This window comes from Lactuca sativa, chromosome 3, assembly GCF_002870075.4.
Source record: "Lactuca sativa cultivar Salinas chromosome 3, Lsat_Salinas_v11, whole genome shotgun sequence".
In the NCBI taxonomy this organism is placed as follows: Eukaryota; Viridiplantae; Streptophyta; class Magnoliopsida; order Asterales; family Asteraceae; genus Lactuca; species Lactuca sativa.
This window is the reverse complement of record NC_056625.2, coordinates 59,076,096-59,094,394: the sequence shown is the minus strand read 5'-3', so window position 1 is coordinate 59,094,394 and position 18,299 is coordinate 59,076,096. Positions and strand designations below refer to the sequence as shown.

Sequence of the window (18,299 nt, the reverse complement as noted above, 5' to 3'; positions counted from 1 at the left end):
CGGATAAACGTCGACTCATATGTTTGCTCTATTTACTCATCAAATCATACACAATAATGCGTTTTATAATACCAAGTTATTGGTGCGTTTATATATATATATATATATATATATATATATATATATATATATATATATATATATATATATATATATATATATATATATAATGAGAGAGGATCAAATGAGAACACCTAAAAGGTTGAGAACGCGAGAACAGTTGTAGACCAATCATTCTTTGAGGGCATAAATGGAATTTTAGCATCTAATGAAATTTTGATTTCCTAAATTTTAGTGATTATGATGACAATTACCTAAAATATCTCATTTTTTAGATCATATTCTTTTAATGAACCAATAATTAATAAAATCATGATTTAATGTCTATCTAAAAAAGCGTTTTTTTTTTCATTTCATTTTTCATTTTTAGTAATCAAATATCAAGAGAATGAATAATTTATCGATTTACCTCATTTATTTTTTTCAAAAAATATCTTCATAAATAATGTTTTATACATTTCATTTTAAAATGAATAAAATTGTAAATTATAAATGAATTAACTCAGTTTTATCTATGAATACACTTGTAAAATCATAAATGAATAAAACCCGAAAAAAAGATTATAAAATCAACTAAAATCGTACTCATATATAAATCAATAAAACACATCTCTATTCATATAAGAATATAATTATAATAGTAAATGAATAAGTTACAATATATATTTTTTTGAAACGGAAACTAGTACTACAATTACAACCATAAATGAATAAAACACATTTGCGCTTCTTCCGAAAGAGTATTGGTGTCGATGTTTCATTTGGTAAATCTCCCACCTCCCACTATATGCATGTTTATTCATTGTATCTGCAAAAATGATAAAGAAACAATTATGTATAATTTATATAGTCATTCACACATAAATACACTGATATTCACAAATGAATACACTGTTATTCATAAATAAATACAAAATAAAAAATGTACAAATTATCATTTCTTCATAAAATGAATACCCCTAATCATAAATAAATAAATACACTTATTGATCACTCATGAATACCCTGTTATTCATAAATAAATACAGTCATTCAAACATAAATTTACACATAAATATATTAATATTCACAAATGAATATAAGAAAATAGTTGTTGCCCTTTCGTTTCAGCCCTCAATTCATCTCTTTTCTCATTTCTTTTTGTCAAGTATTACCACACCAAAAGTACCCTTTTAATGCTTAATTTGCTGGTGAAATCAAAGACCAAGAACAACTATAAAAAATTACCTTTCTAGTCATCGTTAGTTGTTGAATTTCGAGTAAATCAAGACCCATGAAACCTCCATTGAACCCACTTTTTGTTGTTGAAATTGATGAACTAATTTATGCTCCTTCTTTCCCTTTCTTCTTCTTCGTTCCCTGCCAAGAATAACCACTAGGATGGGGTTGTGTTTCCGATGAAATCAAAAGAGGCAGCAACCCCTTGGCTTTTTCCCTTCACCTGCATTGTCGTGGCTGCTTGATAGATTTACATAGTTACATTAATAAATGAATAAAACTAGATTCACATATATTATAACCATGATTCAAAAAACTAAAATGAAAATTGAAGACCAGAGTGTCTCTACCAAAACTAAAAAGCATATGCTCAAAAATGATATAGGTTTCATGTTCTTTGATGCATAGTTAGATTCATACAATTATTTCAAGCTATTTCGAAAAGCAGACGATCGAATAATAGAAACCCAAATTCTCAATAGTTAGGAATTCCTAATCTAGATCAAGAGAAGAAATCGATTCGTTTTCAAAGAAATGATAAGAAAGGGAAAGAGGAACTCACAGACTTCAAGATCGCTGGTACAAAACTCATCGTTACGACGAAGACACGCGAATAGCCCCGAGTCCCATTGAGCCCTAGGCATCGGCTTCCCCATCACATTAGCACCGCCATTAGTCAATGGCAATCCATCTATAAACAACATGATGAAACCCTGATGCAACCGGAGGTGAAGACTGCTTCGTGTCAGCCGCCACAACAGCTATCTGTGATTTGGGGATCGGGGTTTTGGCGGTGGATTTCTCTGTTTCGAATCCATTCCATACTCAAACCCTATTATGTTTTCATGATAGGAGAGATGAAGAACAAAGGATTGAAAGGGTAGACGGTGGTTGGAAGATGTTGAAGGAGGGTCCTGGTGAGCCCGTGTTGAACCAGTGGTGGTCCGACGGTCTTGTATGGTGACCGTTTCTTTGTTGGCGTGATTTTATGGTCGTGATTTGGCCGGAACTGATGAAACGAAGATGGTGGTGATGGGAGAATGATGAAGACGGCAAGTATGAGAGACAGAGTGATAGGGTTTGTGATAATTTGGTTGATTTCATTTTAATAAGGTTGACTAAGTTTAATTTCCATATAATAGGTCCTAATTTTGTGGAAAGAATCAAAAAGACAATTACCTTCATACCCTTTTTCTATTTTTTGAATTTTAAAAAACATTTAAATTAGTTGGAAATTAAACAAATGTCAAATTAATTTTTGCCTCAGATTTTGAAATTTAAAGGGTTCCGAACTGTTCTTGCGTTCTCAACTTTTTTTGGTGTTCTCATTGGATCTACTCCTATATAAAATAAAGTTTGGAGAATATTTATAATAAACTAATGTATAAAAAACATATTAACTAATAAGTGTAAATTATAATATATAAATAATATTAACAATATGACATTCTCAATTTTAGATGTCCTGTAGTCAACCCTCATAGGTCCGCCAACATAAATGGAGGCACGTAAAACAGCTAAACATGTCAATATGCCTTAAAACAACCCACGATCATACATTTATTTGACCACAAATCTTTGGAATTTAAATCTAAAACAATACGTACTCGTATCTTTAATATTGATCTTTTGAGTCTTTAAAATGGCAAACAACACAAACCAATGGCAAATACATGATTCAAACTTACGGACGTTCAAATTAATCGATCTGAAAACATTATCGTGAAATATATTTTGTTATCCGATCGAATTGTCAATAATAATTAATACCTTATAAGGCAAGTATAATATTAACTTTACCAAAGATTAATCGAAATTGTAAAAAGTTGTTAATGTCTTATGATACATTTTCTTTACTGGATTGTGTTTCATCTAAAATTTATATAGTGTCTATTAATATTTTCAATGGTGTCCATGGTAAAAAATATAATATTATTAGGTGTGATCACACTACTAGAAACATGAGTTTTAGAGACGGACGAATCCGTCGCTAAATATCATTTGCGACGGATCAACCACAAACATACTCCATAGCGAATTAGAGGGTGGCTAATAACTTAGCGAGGGATTTAGCGACAGATTAGTTTTCTCTTGCGACGACCTTAGCGACAGAATATCCATAGCAAAATGGCACTTAATACTGTTATTTAGGACATCGGCGACAAAACCTAATAACAACATTTCGTCGCTAATCCCTTGCAAACCTCTATATCTGTTTTTTTAATCCGTCGCTAATTCCTCTCAAACTTTAGATGTGATTTTTTTTCTTTCCGTCGCTGATCTCTTGTAGATTTAAGATGTTATTTTTTTTTTCTTTCCGTAGCTATTCCCTTGCAAATACATAATATCATAGTTTTGTTTGTTTTGAATCTAAAACAAAATAATACCAAAAAATCAAATAATTATATAATCACAAAACAAATATTAACATTTAGATACAAAAAACATCCAATAATTATGCAATCCAAAACCAAACTTTAACTTTAACATTAAAATACAAAAAGAATCTAACCATCAAAGTTTACCAAAACATCCATAAACATCAAATATCAAAGTTTAACATCGATTGATATTTGATTTCAAAGTATACTGTACCATAATTCTAAATTTCCTCTCATATTTTTTTTATTTCCGCATACACCTTCTCCATTGTTTGATATCTTGCGTCCAAAAGAATGATCAAAATGGAATTGGATTCCAATTCCCGTTCAATCCCATGGAATTAGGAGAACCAAATTCCACTTAGTTTTTCCTGCAATGGAAGGAGACTTGGTTGCTTGATGTCTTCATGCTTTTTGCTAGATTCCGGGTCTTTTTTGGAAGCAATGCTTTTCTGTTGATGAAAAAGAGATTAGTGTCTACTCATTTGAAACCAAATGCAAGACTGGAATGGAATTAAATTCCGATTCCAACCAAAAAGCAAATACACAAACATAAACATCAAATTTGTAATCTCTTAAACATAGACATCAAATTTGTCTTGCCATGGGCCCTTCTCAAATTTGTCTTGCCATGGGCCCTTCTCTGATGTATGTTCTAAGAGTCATTGCTTAGATGGAATGGAATGGACACACGAATGGAATGAACAAGGTAATATAAGGCAAATAATAAATTTGAGGTTTGATCTGGAAAAAAAAAACGCAAAATGTAAGGCCTTTTATGGGATTAATCCGAAAAAGAATTTCATTGAGCATAGTATTAAAGTCCAAATAACTTTACAATAAAAACAACAGTTTTTTAGTTATATTCATACCAAAATTTGTAATTTAATGAAAATATAAAATATAAAAATACCTGGTCTTTGATGATTCTTCCAGCACGATCATATTCAACTTCTCCTTCACTTGAGATTTTAGCTTCTCTTTGTTCACTTTATAATTCTTATACAACAATTCAGCTTGTGAAGGAGCAGATTGCATATGGACATCATTGCCCTTCTCAAATGCTTCCCACGCATGTATGTTCAGTTGCTTGAACCCTAATTCAACAACATATAATAATATTAATTTTTGAGAAATAATTTATATAAATAAATAAATAAAGATAAATTAAATCAATAAAGGTTATTACTCATAGCATAGAACTTCTCATTCTTTTATAATTCTCATTTATAAAAACTTAATTTTTAAAACATACCGTTGGACTTGCTAACAAAGAGGTTCCAGAATCCGCAATTGCTGCACAACCATCACTGCAAAATCCTGAAATTGAAAAACAAGAGTAGCATGAGATTACCAGTAGTTGTATCTCCAATAAGGACATCGCCTATATCAAACTAAAAACAAAAAAGAAAAATGAAATTTAGATAAAGAATATATATATATATATATATATATATATATATATATATATATATATATATATATATATATATATATATATATATATATATATATATATATGTTATAATAAGATAGTTACCTGCAAATAAATAACCCTTTTGAGCCACAGGTACATATGTGTGTTTGCCCTTAAAGTGATTAGGATCGACCTTGATTTACCATGTTGTACCTAAAAGGGTATGCAAATATTTTAATTAACAATCTGAATCTGAGTAAATGACCAATTTACCCTTTATTTAGAAATGACACTAACATATTAAGCCACCTCTATTAGAAATAACTCAAAGAAACACTACTTTATATATGTCCTGATTAAGTTACGTATCAATTAAGTCAATAAGAAACAGGGCAAGAAAACCACCACATAGGAACAACATTTCCAACAGAGATTTCTTGAAATCCAAGGCCAAGAATACCATGAAACTTGGCTGCTAAGAAAGTGATGCTAGGTTCTTTTGTTGCCTCTATAAAATCCTGAAAAAAAAGATTAAAAGAAAAAGTATAATGAGAAAATAGTAGTTAAGTGAATCAAAAACCAAAATTTCTTAATTCTTACGTGTTCTTTAACAACAAGATCACCAAGTTGGACAAAGTCTTGGCTAAAGATACCAGAGATAGCTCCAGTTCCATATTGAATAGCAGCAGATGTCCCTAGTTGACATATGAAGAAAATACAGTTAATTACGAAAATGCCATCGAGAATAAATCAAAAGAGACTATACCATTTTTCTTCTAGGTGCTTGAATGGATCGCCTTGTACTTTGAGTGAAAAAGGCAAGCAACCTATATCCATATCAAGAATTATAAGCACATGATTGAAGCTATAGATTGAGAGAAATCTCGAATTAGAAAAGTCAAAACTCACTGAAAAGTAGCACTTTGAAGAAGGCACCCATAGATTAGAACTTCCAGTATCAAAGATCACAATGAACTTTTGAGAGGGAGTTCCAATACCAATCTCACCATAATACTGAGCATCCATGTAGTTCTTTAATGCAATAATGTCAGTGTTTGAATCTGTGAGAGGGCCTCCAAGACCAAAGTTTCTTCATTATCTTCATCATCAATAACAACTTCTTCCATATTTTGAGTGTTACCCTTTTCCTCTAACTTCTTAAGTTGTTGATCTTTCAAGAATTTATTTCTAGCTTCATCACAAGCTTCATATCGTTCAATCACATGAGCATAAGATGTTGCATCATACCCATTCCACCTGTCTCTTTTTCCATCATAATCAAGCTCAAAAGTCTCTATTTTCTCATCAGGTGCTAGATTTTTACTTGTCCATTTTGCCCCTAGCTTACGTGGCCTCTCCATGCGTGTCTTGGTTGTGTGTGTCATAGCTCCACAACTTAAAACAATTAACAAATTTAGCAATCAAGTTATAAAAACTAGAAAAGTAAAACAAAACTTGCTTACTTTTCGCATGCACCCTTTCTGTACTTATCAGCTTGGTATATTTTTGCTCCTCTGTCATACCATGACTTTGTGTAATTGGGATCTGACTTCCATTTCCTTTGATGTTTTAAACGCTCCAGGACACAGAAAAGATGGTTTTACTTTTAGTTATATGGTGACATGATTAATGAGAATGCAAGAAAAAGAAAATGGAAAAAGGCGTACAGGTCTCTCTGCATTGAGATACCAAGGAGCAGATGGCATATACTGAGGAATATATGGATTAATTTCTTTTCCATCTTCATCAACATCCCAAGGAGCAAGCCCAGCTTTTCGGGCTTCTTCAAGTTCCATCTGTTTTCTGTGATCCTCCCTGGATTTGAAAGCTACTACAATCAAAATGAAGATGGTGTGATTGGTGAGAAACTTATTTTCAAGTTAAAACAGACTCTTAATTTAGATTACATAATGGTAACTATTTTAGGTGTTTTACATGATGAAGTTCTGATTTTCTTGTGAACCAATGAACATTAATCGTGTTCCCACTTCTATCCGAAGTGAATCTTACATGTAGCCACTGTAACAGGGGCAATTTAGTCTTTTAACTTGTTAGATAATAACGTCAAATTGGTTACTATCACATACCTGATGAATATCTCCCATGAAATGAGAAAGAAAGAGCAACGCTTCTGTGAGATTATCTGCAAATATATAATAATGTTTTTCCTCTTCAAACTTGATAAAATCTAGAAGCAAAGAATCAGATGAAGAAATTTGTGAAACTAATTACACTGAGATGTTTGTTTGCCATAGTCGAGTAGCTGATTGGTGTAGTTGTTAATTGCTCCGGCAACACATCTTCTGGCCACTCCATTTATTCTTGTCGTTTTGATATCAAGCCCCTTGTCAAATGCCTACACCGGGTACCAAATTCATATCATACAAATTCATCCTGTGAGATTATTAAATTGTAATAGGAAAAACAAAATGTACGTCAGTAACAAGAAAACCCTAGGAAAACCAAAATTAAGGAGTTATGGAAGGCAGAGCTTAGAAAAACGAGTTCTGATTTGATCTAAAATGTAAGAGAAGAAAGAGAGCTACATGAAAATAGAACTTATAGACAACCAGAAACCAGACTAGGAAGGTGATGAAAGCTAGAGTTTACGATAAATGATGAACCAATAGACCAATTGTTGTTGCAGGAAACGGCGAGTCAACGAGGAAAGCATATGGACCGAGAGGAAAGCAAGAGATGATGTGATTTATGAGGTTTTCCTATACTTTTCAAGTATACTTCAAAGAGGGACGACGCAGGTGGACGGTGGTGGAGGTGATTTTCCGGGCGGAGGAGGAATTTGAGTCGACAGAGGTCGATTAGGGCTTTTGGAGAAAATTGTTTAGAGTTTGGGAATGTAAATAAAACGAGGGAAAGAAAAAAGAAAGAAATGCGGGGAATGAAAAAAAAGGAGGCGTCCATTTCTGTGAGCGATTGGCGAGGGATGGGAAAAAAAAGGCTTGTGATTTTTAGTAGTCCGTCGTTGTTCCCTCACTAAGATGTTTTAATTTGCGATGGATCAGCAAGGAGCGATTTGTTGATAAATTCTTGCAATTCAGTTGTTGATCCCTCGGTAATACCTCTCTAAAAGTCTATAAGTATTTTGTTCAAAATATTTGTGTGTTTCGTCGCTGATGCCTCGGTAATCCGTCGCTAATTAGCTACGGATAGAATCCGTAGCTAATTCCGTCGCTGAAGCTTATGTTTCTAGTAGTGTGAGATCCGTATATTACACGAGTTTATAAAAAAAGTTTAATATAAAATTATAAGCATTACATATTTTTTAAAATAATAATTTTACATAATTACAAAGAATATAATAAATAAAGCAAGTAATAAAGGTTGTAGATCATTTATTATGAAATGTAATAGAATCATCTACTTTACATATATAAATCTCATTAAAATATGGATTTTAAATTTAAGAAAAATAAAAAATTAAGAAAATGATAAATGGAAAAGAAATAATTCAAAAACTCTTAAAAAATAACATGTATCAAATTCAATAAAAACATGACATTTGATAAAATTGATTTTCATTTATTAGGTTAGATTAAAAAAAATTCTAAATCAAGAGGTTTCTATGAACACCCATTACTCCGATGTAAAATCGCGCTTCACATGGACTAACGATACAAAATTTATTTTTTTCGTTAACATCGATACATCACATGTTTAGTTATTGTAAATAACTAAAATATCATACAACATATATATATTAAAAAAATCCTAACAGGGTGCTAGACAAATAGAAGAATATTTACATAGAATTTATAACAATGAATTTATAACAATGATTTGATTTGATTTGTAGCCAACCCATCCAATTCAATTTAATTTTGGTGATAGTATAAAAAATAGTGTTCTTTCTTGGTTTAACTCTTATAAAGAGAGTAGCATTTTTGAAACTTCAATACAGACCGTTTTGGTAGGGTCCCGGTGTGACACCGACAACACCTATTTCTTCTGTCCACAATGGAAAAAAATTGGTTTTCTTTTTATCTGTTTTCATCGGCAACAATTACTATGTATTTTTGTGTCCACCCATACTTCCATGTCTCCCAAAAATAGGTATGAATCACTACATGAAGACAGTTTTGTATAATAAATTGTTAAACACTTAAATGTATATAGTTAATGAAATACGATCCAACTTCATATAAGATAAAAAGGATACGTATGTATATGCATTTGATCAAATCCGATCATATTCAAATTATAGAGGTCTTGATGTGTTTTTCAATCTAATTATCGTAACCTCTAGTTGTAGATAATCAAGTTAAGTGTTTGTGTAAAGTTATTCTAATTTGGGATCAAGTAATAAGTTTTTGATAATCAAATTAGGAGCATCAGTGACAAAAACAATCATTTAAGAGAAAGCAAAAGTTGCAACATGTCGACTCATTTAAGAGAAAGCAAAAGTTGCAAAATGTCGAGGGGGGAAGGTTGGAAGATATAGATAGTGGTTCTGGAGTATGTCATCTTATTATTTATTTCTTGTGCCCCGAAAAATGATAACTCATTAGTTGGAATCCCTTAGAAATTAATTCTATGCAGGTGGTCAAATTAGAGAAAGAAAACTCAATTGGCTAAAATGAAAAAAAAAAAAAAAAAAAAAAAAAAAAGGTCATAACAAGTAGAGAGTAGAGAAGATGGTGGACTTTGTCTTCGTAGCCTCTTTGCTTTTAATATGTCACTTTTGCATAAATGGAAATAGTGTTTTCTTAAAAAATCAACAAGCTTTATCAGTTCGTGTTATTAAAGTCATACATGAGGATAATGAGTATTTGAATTGAGGCGTTTAATAAAAAAAATGTTTCAACACTTTGCAGCAGTATTCTTAGAGCAGTCGACAACCTTAGAGACAAAGGTATTGATTATTTATGTGTACAAAAGGTGGGTGAAGTGAGCCTTACATGATTTCTGAGAGAAAGTTTGGCTCGGAGAAAAAAAAAATTAAACACTTGATTTCCTAGGGTGTTTCACTTTGATCCAGATCAATTATGCTATAACAAATATAGATTCCGGTTATCGATTTGGCTCAATATCTTACATTGATAAAACCACATTAATTGATTATAGAGCAACCTTCTAAGAGATAGAATAATTTGGTTCCCATTAAGGTGATTTTGCAACCTTGGCATATGCATCTTAATAAAATACGGATGAAGATAATTTGAATAAGAGAGGAATTGAAATGGATAAGTTAATGTGTGTTATGTGTGATTTACATATGAGAATCTTCAACATATCTTATTCTTATGCCCGTTGGTCAATTCAATATGGAATCAAATTGTGACAAGATGAGATATCGATAGATTGCGCTTCTACAACTTATCGGGCGTTAATGCTTGGGAAGCACAAAGTATGGTCATGACTCTCCAATGAAAATGCCTCCATGCCTGTTTGATCATGACAATGCATGCATTTTGAAACATAGAAACGAAGTCATTTTTTGTAATGTCAAACCCAAAAAAAATTGTCATCTTCGACTACATTGTCATGCAATTATTTTCTAAGATTTTCATAGAAGCTCTAAACTTGAAACCAATAGGTTGTTTGCGGTTTCAAAAAAAAAAAGTATGATTGTTTGGTTATAGAACCCAATTAATGCCATGTGTAGATATATTTGCTTAGCTACTTGCTACCTTTTTTAATATATATAGCTTTCGTTCTTAAAAAATCCTTAATTTAAATCTTAAATTAAAATCTAAAAAACTAATATATTCATATTTATATTAAGAAGAACAAATTACACGGATGGTCCTTGAGCTTTTCAGTTTTTCCTTGATATGGTCGCTACGAAACTTTTTTCCCTGAAATGGTCCTTACGGAGCAAACATTGCACACAAAACGTCCTTATCACTAACTTTGTTAAAATATTTTGTTAAGTATATGTGAAAAGACGAACATACCCTTTGTTTTTTATTTTTTTTATATTTATTTTAATATGTTATTAACTTGAAATAAAAAAATGGGACTCTCTCTCTCTCTCTCTCTCTCTCTTTTTCTCTCTCTACCCTCACCACTCTCCCCTTCCCGTTTTTTTTCACCACCAACCAAGGAAGAGGCTGCCAGCCACCGGAACCGTCCCTTCTTTCCTCTTTATGTCGCAATCCAGCTCCACAAACACCCCTACAACTGTTGTTGTCCCCATCGATCTCTGCAGAAGAAAGGATGTTGTTGCCTCCGATTTGGTCCCCTCCACTTCCTTCTCCAATCGAGTAGCATCACCCCAAACATCCTATGTGTTTTGTTCTGCTCGATCCTTGCCTCCCCTTCTCCTTCTATTTTATTGTCGGACAAAGAAAGAAGAACCGATGAGGGAGCTACCGGAGCAGCCCCTCGTCAGCACTGTCGTCGATACGAAAACCACCGGCTTCCACCTTTCCCTCTTCCTACTCTGATCGACAAAACCACCGGTAACCATTCCTTCCATTTTCTCGACGACTCCTTGACCTTTCGATCCAGTTGCTTCCTTTCCCCTTTGATTGGTGGTCGTCGACGACGAGAAAAGAACCACAGATGGTCGTCGGAGGTCGGCTGCTCCTCCTCGCAATCTGCTTGACCACCGGAGCTTCCCGATCACCGGTTGCTGGATCTTTAGTGGATCTACCATCGATGCCCGAGCAAAGGAGAGAGAGAGAGAGAGAGAGAGAGAGAGAGAGAGAGAGAGAGAGAGAGAGAGAGAGAGAGAGAGAGAGAGAGAGAGAAGGACCATTTGTGGACAAAGAACAAAAGGTATTTTCGTCATTTATAATTATTTAACAGAATCTGTTAACAAAGTTAGTCATAAGAGCCTTTTGTGTGCAAGGTTTGCTCCGTAGGAACCATTTTAGGGAAAAAAGTTTCGTAAGGACCATATCAGGGAAAAACTGAAAAGCTAAAGGATCATCCGTGTAATTTGTTCTATTATGAATAGATGATAATATTCTAAAGGATTTATGGTAAATCAGATGATATATTTATATATATAATAACTATACAATTTTTTTTTTAAATAATTCAACAACATATAAAAATGTTCATTGTTGCCATTCTATTCATTTCGTTGTTTATATAATCACAACTTATCATACATTTGGAACTAATTAACTATTTTTTTTAAAAAAAAAAAACATATACAATAATATGTTTTAGTTACCGTCCATGTTCTTACAATTGATTATCTTATTTGATTATTTCAAATCACATAATCATTTTATTATAACACAACCCGAACATCCTTACACAAATATAAAAATATGATAGCACTTGTTCCTGATGTTCAAAAGTCAACTAATCCACATTCCCTCTACCAAATCAATTCGACGACCAAAATGCACAATACAACCTGGAATCAATGCATGTTCATCTAATAATTCATCACATAGAAAATCATCTTCATGTATATAAATATGTGATCTCCTTCAACCAAAAAACCCACATCATTCTTCTCACAAAAACTTTCGACCAAAAGAACACATCAATGGCTCTTGCGATGACAACAAAGATTCTAATGAGCATCGTGGCAACAGCGATGCTCATTGAATTGGCGCTAGCTGTGGATCACAGTGTCGGAGCGTCAAGTGGAGGGTGGGATACCTCAACTGACCTCGGTTCGTGGGCTTCATTGGAAACATTTACAGTAGGCGATAACCTAGGTATGTATTGTCTTTCTGACTCTAGATTCAATTTGATATGACTTAATCCGTTCATATGTATATAAGTGGTTTTTTTCTATTTAACAGAAAAAAATATGATATACGACTCTTTTCTCATTAAACTTTACTAATTTCTCCCTATTTATTTTTTACTTTGGATTTTCCAAACCATCATTTCATTATTATTTTTTTTTAAATATCATTTATTCAAATAACATTTAAGCCAATAATATGAAAGCGATTGTTCTTGCAGTTTTTAGTTATACACCAAACCACAATGTTTTGGAAGTGTCCAAGGATGACTATGATTCTTGCTCAACAAGTAGTCCAATTTCAAGTAACTCTCTTGCGCCTACTACTATCGCACTATCGGATGAGGGAAGCCGGTATTTCATCTGTGGCACACCTGGCCATTGTGATCAAGGAATGAAGGTTGAGATTAAAACAGTAGCTGCAGCATCGCCAGCACCACCAACAGCCACCACTCCATCATCACCGGCACCACCAACAGCCACCACCCCTGCATCTCCGACACCACCAACAGCCACCACTCCTGCATCTCCGACACCACCAGAATCTACTACCCCATCTCCACCATCACCACCGGCTTCTACCACCCCTGGAACACCTGTCCCTGCAAATCCATCACCACCACCTTCATCAGCTGAAACTGTAAAGATGACTGTTGTTTCAATGATGGGTCTAGGACTCCTCATGATGATATAAGATGATGGTTAATTCGTGTTTCTTCTATCCATGATTTCGTTGATGCATCTTGTTGGATTAATTTTATGTATTGTTGTTAGTTAAAGTTTCAAATTAATTACCAAGAGTTGTTGATAAATCCATTTTGTTGTTAAGTTTGTGTTATTGACTTGTTTATTTAATGATTATAACGTGTAATTTGTAATACAATTATAATTGATGGTTTCCTATATTGCTTTTGCTGCTGTTACGTACTGAACGGTATCCAAAAATGGTTTTGAGTTAATATATGTGTCAAGAATCGTTGTATTTAGATTTCTTTTGAATTGCGAGGATTATTTGACAACTTATTACTTATCTCAATATCCCATCTATATGTCAAGAATTTTTATATTTATGTAATATAGGAAATACAATACACATGTCGAATATATGGTTTATAGGGTTTGGCTACATGGCAATGACATGTCATGACTACCTAACAAAAATCGGACGGTGAAGGTTTAATTTGGTTGTGTTTAAGCTGCGAGAGGCCCATGTTGCCTATGTGGTCATCAGTGTAATGTGGTCAAACATAACTAAGAACCCTTTTAAGATAAATTCCAAGTCCTAGTTCTTCCCCTTCGTTTTAATTTATGTGTCGATTTCATTGAAAATATTGTGCTGTCTTATTTTGTACACGTTTGTAACCGCCATTTGATTATCAATATATAAGTTTTGTTTATCCCCTTAGATGCACCCAATCTCACCCATTGTAGAATTCACCATCAATGTGCTAGTGACTATTGTATTGGTTTAATTGCCATTTAAGTTTGGAATACCACAATGTGTTTGTTGTTCTTGTTGTTAGACATTGTTATATTTGTGTTGGATTTCGTGAACACTTTGTAGTGGTTGGAATATATTTGGATAGCTTTAAGTTGTTATTTGGATCCACCTCGAAACAACAAGTAACTAGGGTTGTTCAAAAACAATTGTATTCGAAAAAATGATACGAAATTATCTGATATTCGATATTTTCATATTTGGGTACTAACAATGGCGGAGGCAATAGAGGGCAGTCTCGTGATGTGCTCCCGAACACTTCTAATTTATGTATTGCACCTAGTCATATGAAGCCTATAAGGGATTACTAAAGCCCATATATAGCCTTATGTTAATGTATCTCATTTCCGTACAACGTTATTCGGTTATTCCTTAAGTCTCTAGTAGCATTCCCTCTTTATAACGGCTCTCTTATATCTTTATATATATGTTGAAGTCTTCTTTCTCTATAAATGCTCTTTTGAAAAGTTAATATATTCCCTAAATTTTTGAAACGTTGTAGACTCCATTTGGAAACCGATAAATTTAATAAACAAACCTAAACAACCAAAGCTAAATATTAATTTATATTTTGGTAACACGTAAAAAAATAGAACCCTACAAAATTAACGTCATACCGCAACATCAGCTCACTGTCATATTGTATTAGTAAATTAGTTCTTATGAAATTCTCGTCCACTCTCCACGGCCTACTCCGCCATAAATGTTTCCTAGCTTCTGTTCGCGTATGAGAGAAAGGTAATAAATAAAATTTTCTCCTTTTGCAACAATCGAAGAGGTCAATACATTTTAATTGTTTCAGTACATCTTAATTGATTCGGCCTTTAATATTGTTGGCATATGGTTAGGAAGAAAAAGAAAGTCTAACAAACTGTTTGTGAATTTAATTGGGAAACAAAAGCTAACCTACTAGTACTAAGTTCATTTTTATTGTCTTTATTTTATTTGGTTTTACTCTTATTGGTTTTGTTTCTTTATATTGTTTTCTCAATAATTATTTGTCATTTGTAAAATACAAATAAGTGTTATTATAAAACTTTTTGATTGTAAAATTATAAATTATAAATTTATGTTATTATATTTATTTTGTTTTTTTACCTTATAATTTGTCCAAATATTTTGTTGTTTGACAAAACCTATTTGTCAATCATTATTTTGGGTTGCTAAACATAGAAGTTCTTCAAAGATCCCAGTGAGATTGTTTTCAATAAAAAAAAAATACCCTTACGTGTAGTGTTCATGTTACCAAAACACGATAAGAAATAAAACAGCGATCATCTCTTTGGGAATGCTTTGAAGTTTTAGTTTCGCCCTCTTAGTTCAGTAGTTCTAATGTTTGTGTTATGTCTATGATTACAATCTAAGCCTCATCTGAAGATCATGGTCCCTGGATACGAATAGCAGTTTTCTAAATTTTTAGGTATTTCGGATATACGATATATGATATATATTACTTCCTAATATTTTTTTTTTTTCAAAATGGAATAAATGGGAGTTGGGAGTTGGGTATAGTTTATTAACTAAAATTGGGCCTTTTTATTCATTTTTTAAGTCCGAGACTACTAATTTAACTTTATGTTTTATCTAGTTATTTAAAGTAGTGATATGTTATAAAGCGTGACACGTTCAAAAAGGAATATAGTGTGAACCTTTTCATGTATTAAAGGCATTCATTTAATGTCAACCTTTTATGTATTAAAGATATTGTTTTTTTTCATCTTAACTATATTCGTTTAATAGTTAATTTAAGGAAAAAGAATTAGAAATTAGTCGACTTAAGAGAAAAAATATCAATAAACTCGATATATTTTGGTTTATGTTTTTCATTAGGAATAACTAGTAAGTTGATGTATTTCACTTCATTTGATATTTAGTCGATATAAAGGAAAAATATTTTGATTTATGGTGTTTATTTTGACTAAATGAATAGAATAATACTTGTTATATATTTAAAATAATTAAATAACTTTTGTTTTGTAATTTTAGGATGTCTGAAATTTTATATACTAATTCATGTATCAATATTTATTATCTGAAATTTTTTAATATGGTTAATAGCATAAAAACCATGATATTTTGTCATTTTCCAACTTAACCATTATATTTTTATTTGAATTAAAAACACTCATCCATATTTGAATAAAAATTCTATCGCAACCACCCTGCAAATCAAACAGATAATGCCCCCTTATTTGTTCTACAAAAATCATCAATATTTTCAAATTATTCAATAGCAATCATTATTGTTTTTTTGTTTTGTAATGATTATTTATATCGAAAAAAATTACTATATAAAAATTATAATCTTTTGTTCTTTATAAAAATAACAACCATATTGATATATGTCGATATCAAACTGCAAACTTCACTTTTTTTTAAATCATTCGGTTTCGGTTGTTATAATTAGTTTAATTTTTTAGGCTGAATTTTTCTAAATTAAATCATATAAATTAAAATCAAATGATTTTTCAACAAAAAAAAAAAAAAAAAAAAAAAAAAAAAAAAAAAAAAACGAGCTTTATGATTTAGCATCATCATATATTAATATAGCTATCTGTTTATAGATGAAAAAGATAATTTTTTTTTAATATATTAACAAAAAAACGAATAATGATTACGATGAATTTTTTTGAAAATATGGGTGGTTTTTGCAAAACAAGAAAGAATTACTTGTTTGGCTGACATTTGCAGGTCATAGTGGTTACCATAGATTTTTTTTTTATCAAAAATTGGGTAATATTTTTAAAGCTGAATAAAATTGGATGGTTAAAATTGGAAAGTATCATCTTGTAAGAAATGGAGAGAAAAATAACAACCTTTGTAGCATTTGGTTCTTCACCGAGAGGCTTAGAAGTTGTAGAAGAATGTGAATAAAATCCATTCCTTAGATGGACACCAACAAAAAGCCAACTTGATGTAGGATGTTAGCCTTGTGAAGCTGTTAAGCTTAAAGATAAAACCCAAGTTGTATCTTCAAGAGAAGTATGGTTCTAACACTTTTGCATGAAGATGGGAGAATGAAAGAAGAGAGTTATGACTTTTTCTTGGAAAGAATGCAATATTGAAAGCCTCATGCATAGTCTTAAAGTCAAGCTATTTAACAGTAAGGCTTTAGCACTTTAAGAACAACCATGTCTCTATTGTGTTATGCTTCATCATGTGGTTTAAGCATGATTCCAAGAGCCATGTTCTTTTGATTAAACAATTTAAAAGTCCATCCTCCTTCATCCTTGTCTACCTATGGTTTTACCAAGGGAAAAAAAGCATTCTTTGTAGACTTTATAAAGCCTTTTATAAAATATAAACCTTAACATTTTAGTAAAAGACAAAAAAGTTTTTCTAATCCAAAATGTTGTATATGACTTAACAAATCATATCATATGATATATTATGTTATTTGCCATTGAAAGTTATTATCTCCACAAAATAAATAATTTCCAGTTAATTATACGAGTTAATGAATATTTATTAAAATCAAATTCTAATAAATAATCAGTTGTATCAAATTGTTGTTAGTGTTGATGGGTTTTTTTGCTATAAGAACATCCTATGTGCTCATACAAACCCTAATGCTTGGATCTAGGTTTCTCTATTGTACATGCAATTTATCCAAGACTATAAACCCTAGATCTAGCATATGATAATCAATATAACATATAATTAGGGTTTAGATCATACCTTGATTGTTATGTAGCAATAACAATCTCAAATCCTCCTTGTATTGACTTTAGAAAGCTTAGAGTCACAAATGTCACTCCTCTAATGGTTCACAAACACCAAGAGCAAGAGGATAAAGAGGAGGAGAGAAGGAGGCTGACCAAAACGTGTGGAAACCCTAAAAGAAAGCTTATCCACGTTTTTGGGGCATAAGGGTTCTATATATAGTGATGTTATTAGGGTTATCTAACAAGGAAACCCTAATTTGGATGCTTAAGCCCTAAGCAACCCATGAACTCCTTTCCTTAAAGGCCTTGGACGATTTCTAATGGGTTTCCCCATAGAATTCGTCCACTCCTTAATATAAGGCAATCCATAGCCCAAATTGCAATT

At 32.0% G+C, this 18,299-nt stretch overlaps 2 protein-coding genes and 1 long non-coding RNA gene across 3 annotated transcripts; 1 reads left to right on the top strand and 2 right to left on the bottom strand.

Moving 5' to 3' along the window:
• Positions 1-629: 629 nt before the first annotated feature.
• On the bottom strand, positions 630-2,389 carry LOC111902089 (uncharacterized). Its single transcript, XR_002853677.3, has 3 exons — positions 1,841-2,389; positions 1,288-1,515; positions 630-868 (listed from the first exon to the last, which is right to left on the bottom strand). It is a non-coding gene; the product is annotated as an uncharacterized LOC111902089 (long non-coding RNA).
• Positions 2,390-4,000: 1,611 nt separating this feature from the next.
• Positions 4,001-11,695, bottom strand: LOC111902098 (uncharacterized). Its single transcript, XM_042900581.2, is given in 19 exon segments — positions 4,001-4,111; positions 4,419-4,491; positions 4,573-4,756; positions 4,849-4,870; positions 4,915-4,979; positions 5,014-5,053; positions 5,204-5,267; positions 5,269-5,289; positions 5,482-5,594; positions 5,677-5,771; positions 5,843-5,903; positions 5,986-6,166; positions 6,211-6,471; positions 6,540-6,652; positions 6,744-6,944; positions 7,012-7,095; positions 7,164-7,219; positions 7,309-7,432; positions 11,444-11,695. Coding segments are annotated over 19 exon segments (2,121 nt in total).
• A 797-nt stretch (positions 11,696-12,492) lies between these two features.
• LOC111902090 (uclacyanin 1) lies at positions 12,493-13,654 on the top strand. Its single transcript, XM_023897965.3, has 2 exons — positions 12,493-12,719; positions 12,973-13,654. Exons 1-2 carry the CDS (start codon positions 12,545-12,547, stop codon positions 13,443-13,445), a joined length of 648 nt encoding a protein of 215 aa, XP_023753733.1. The 5' UTR covers positions 12,493-12,544; the 3' UTR covers positions 13,446-13,654.
• The last annotated feature ends 4,645 nt before the right edge of the window (positions 13,655-18,299 follow it).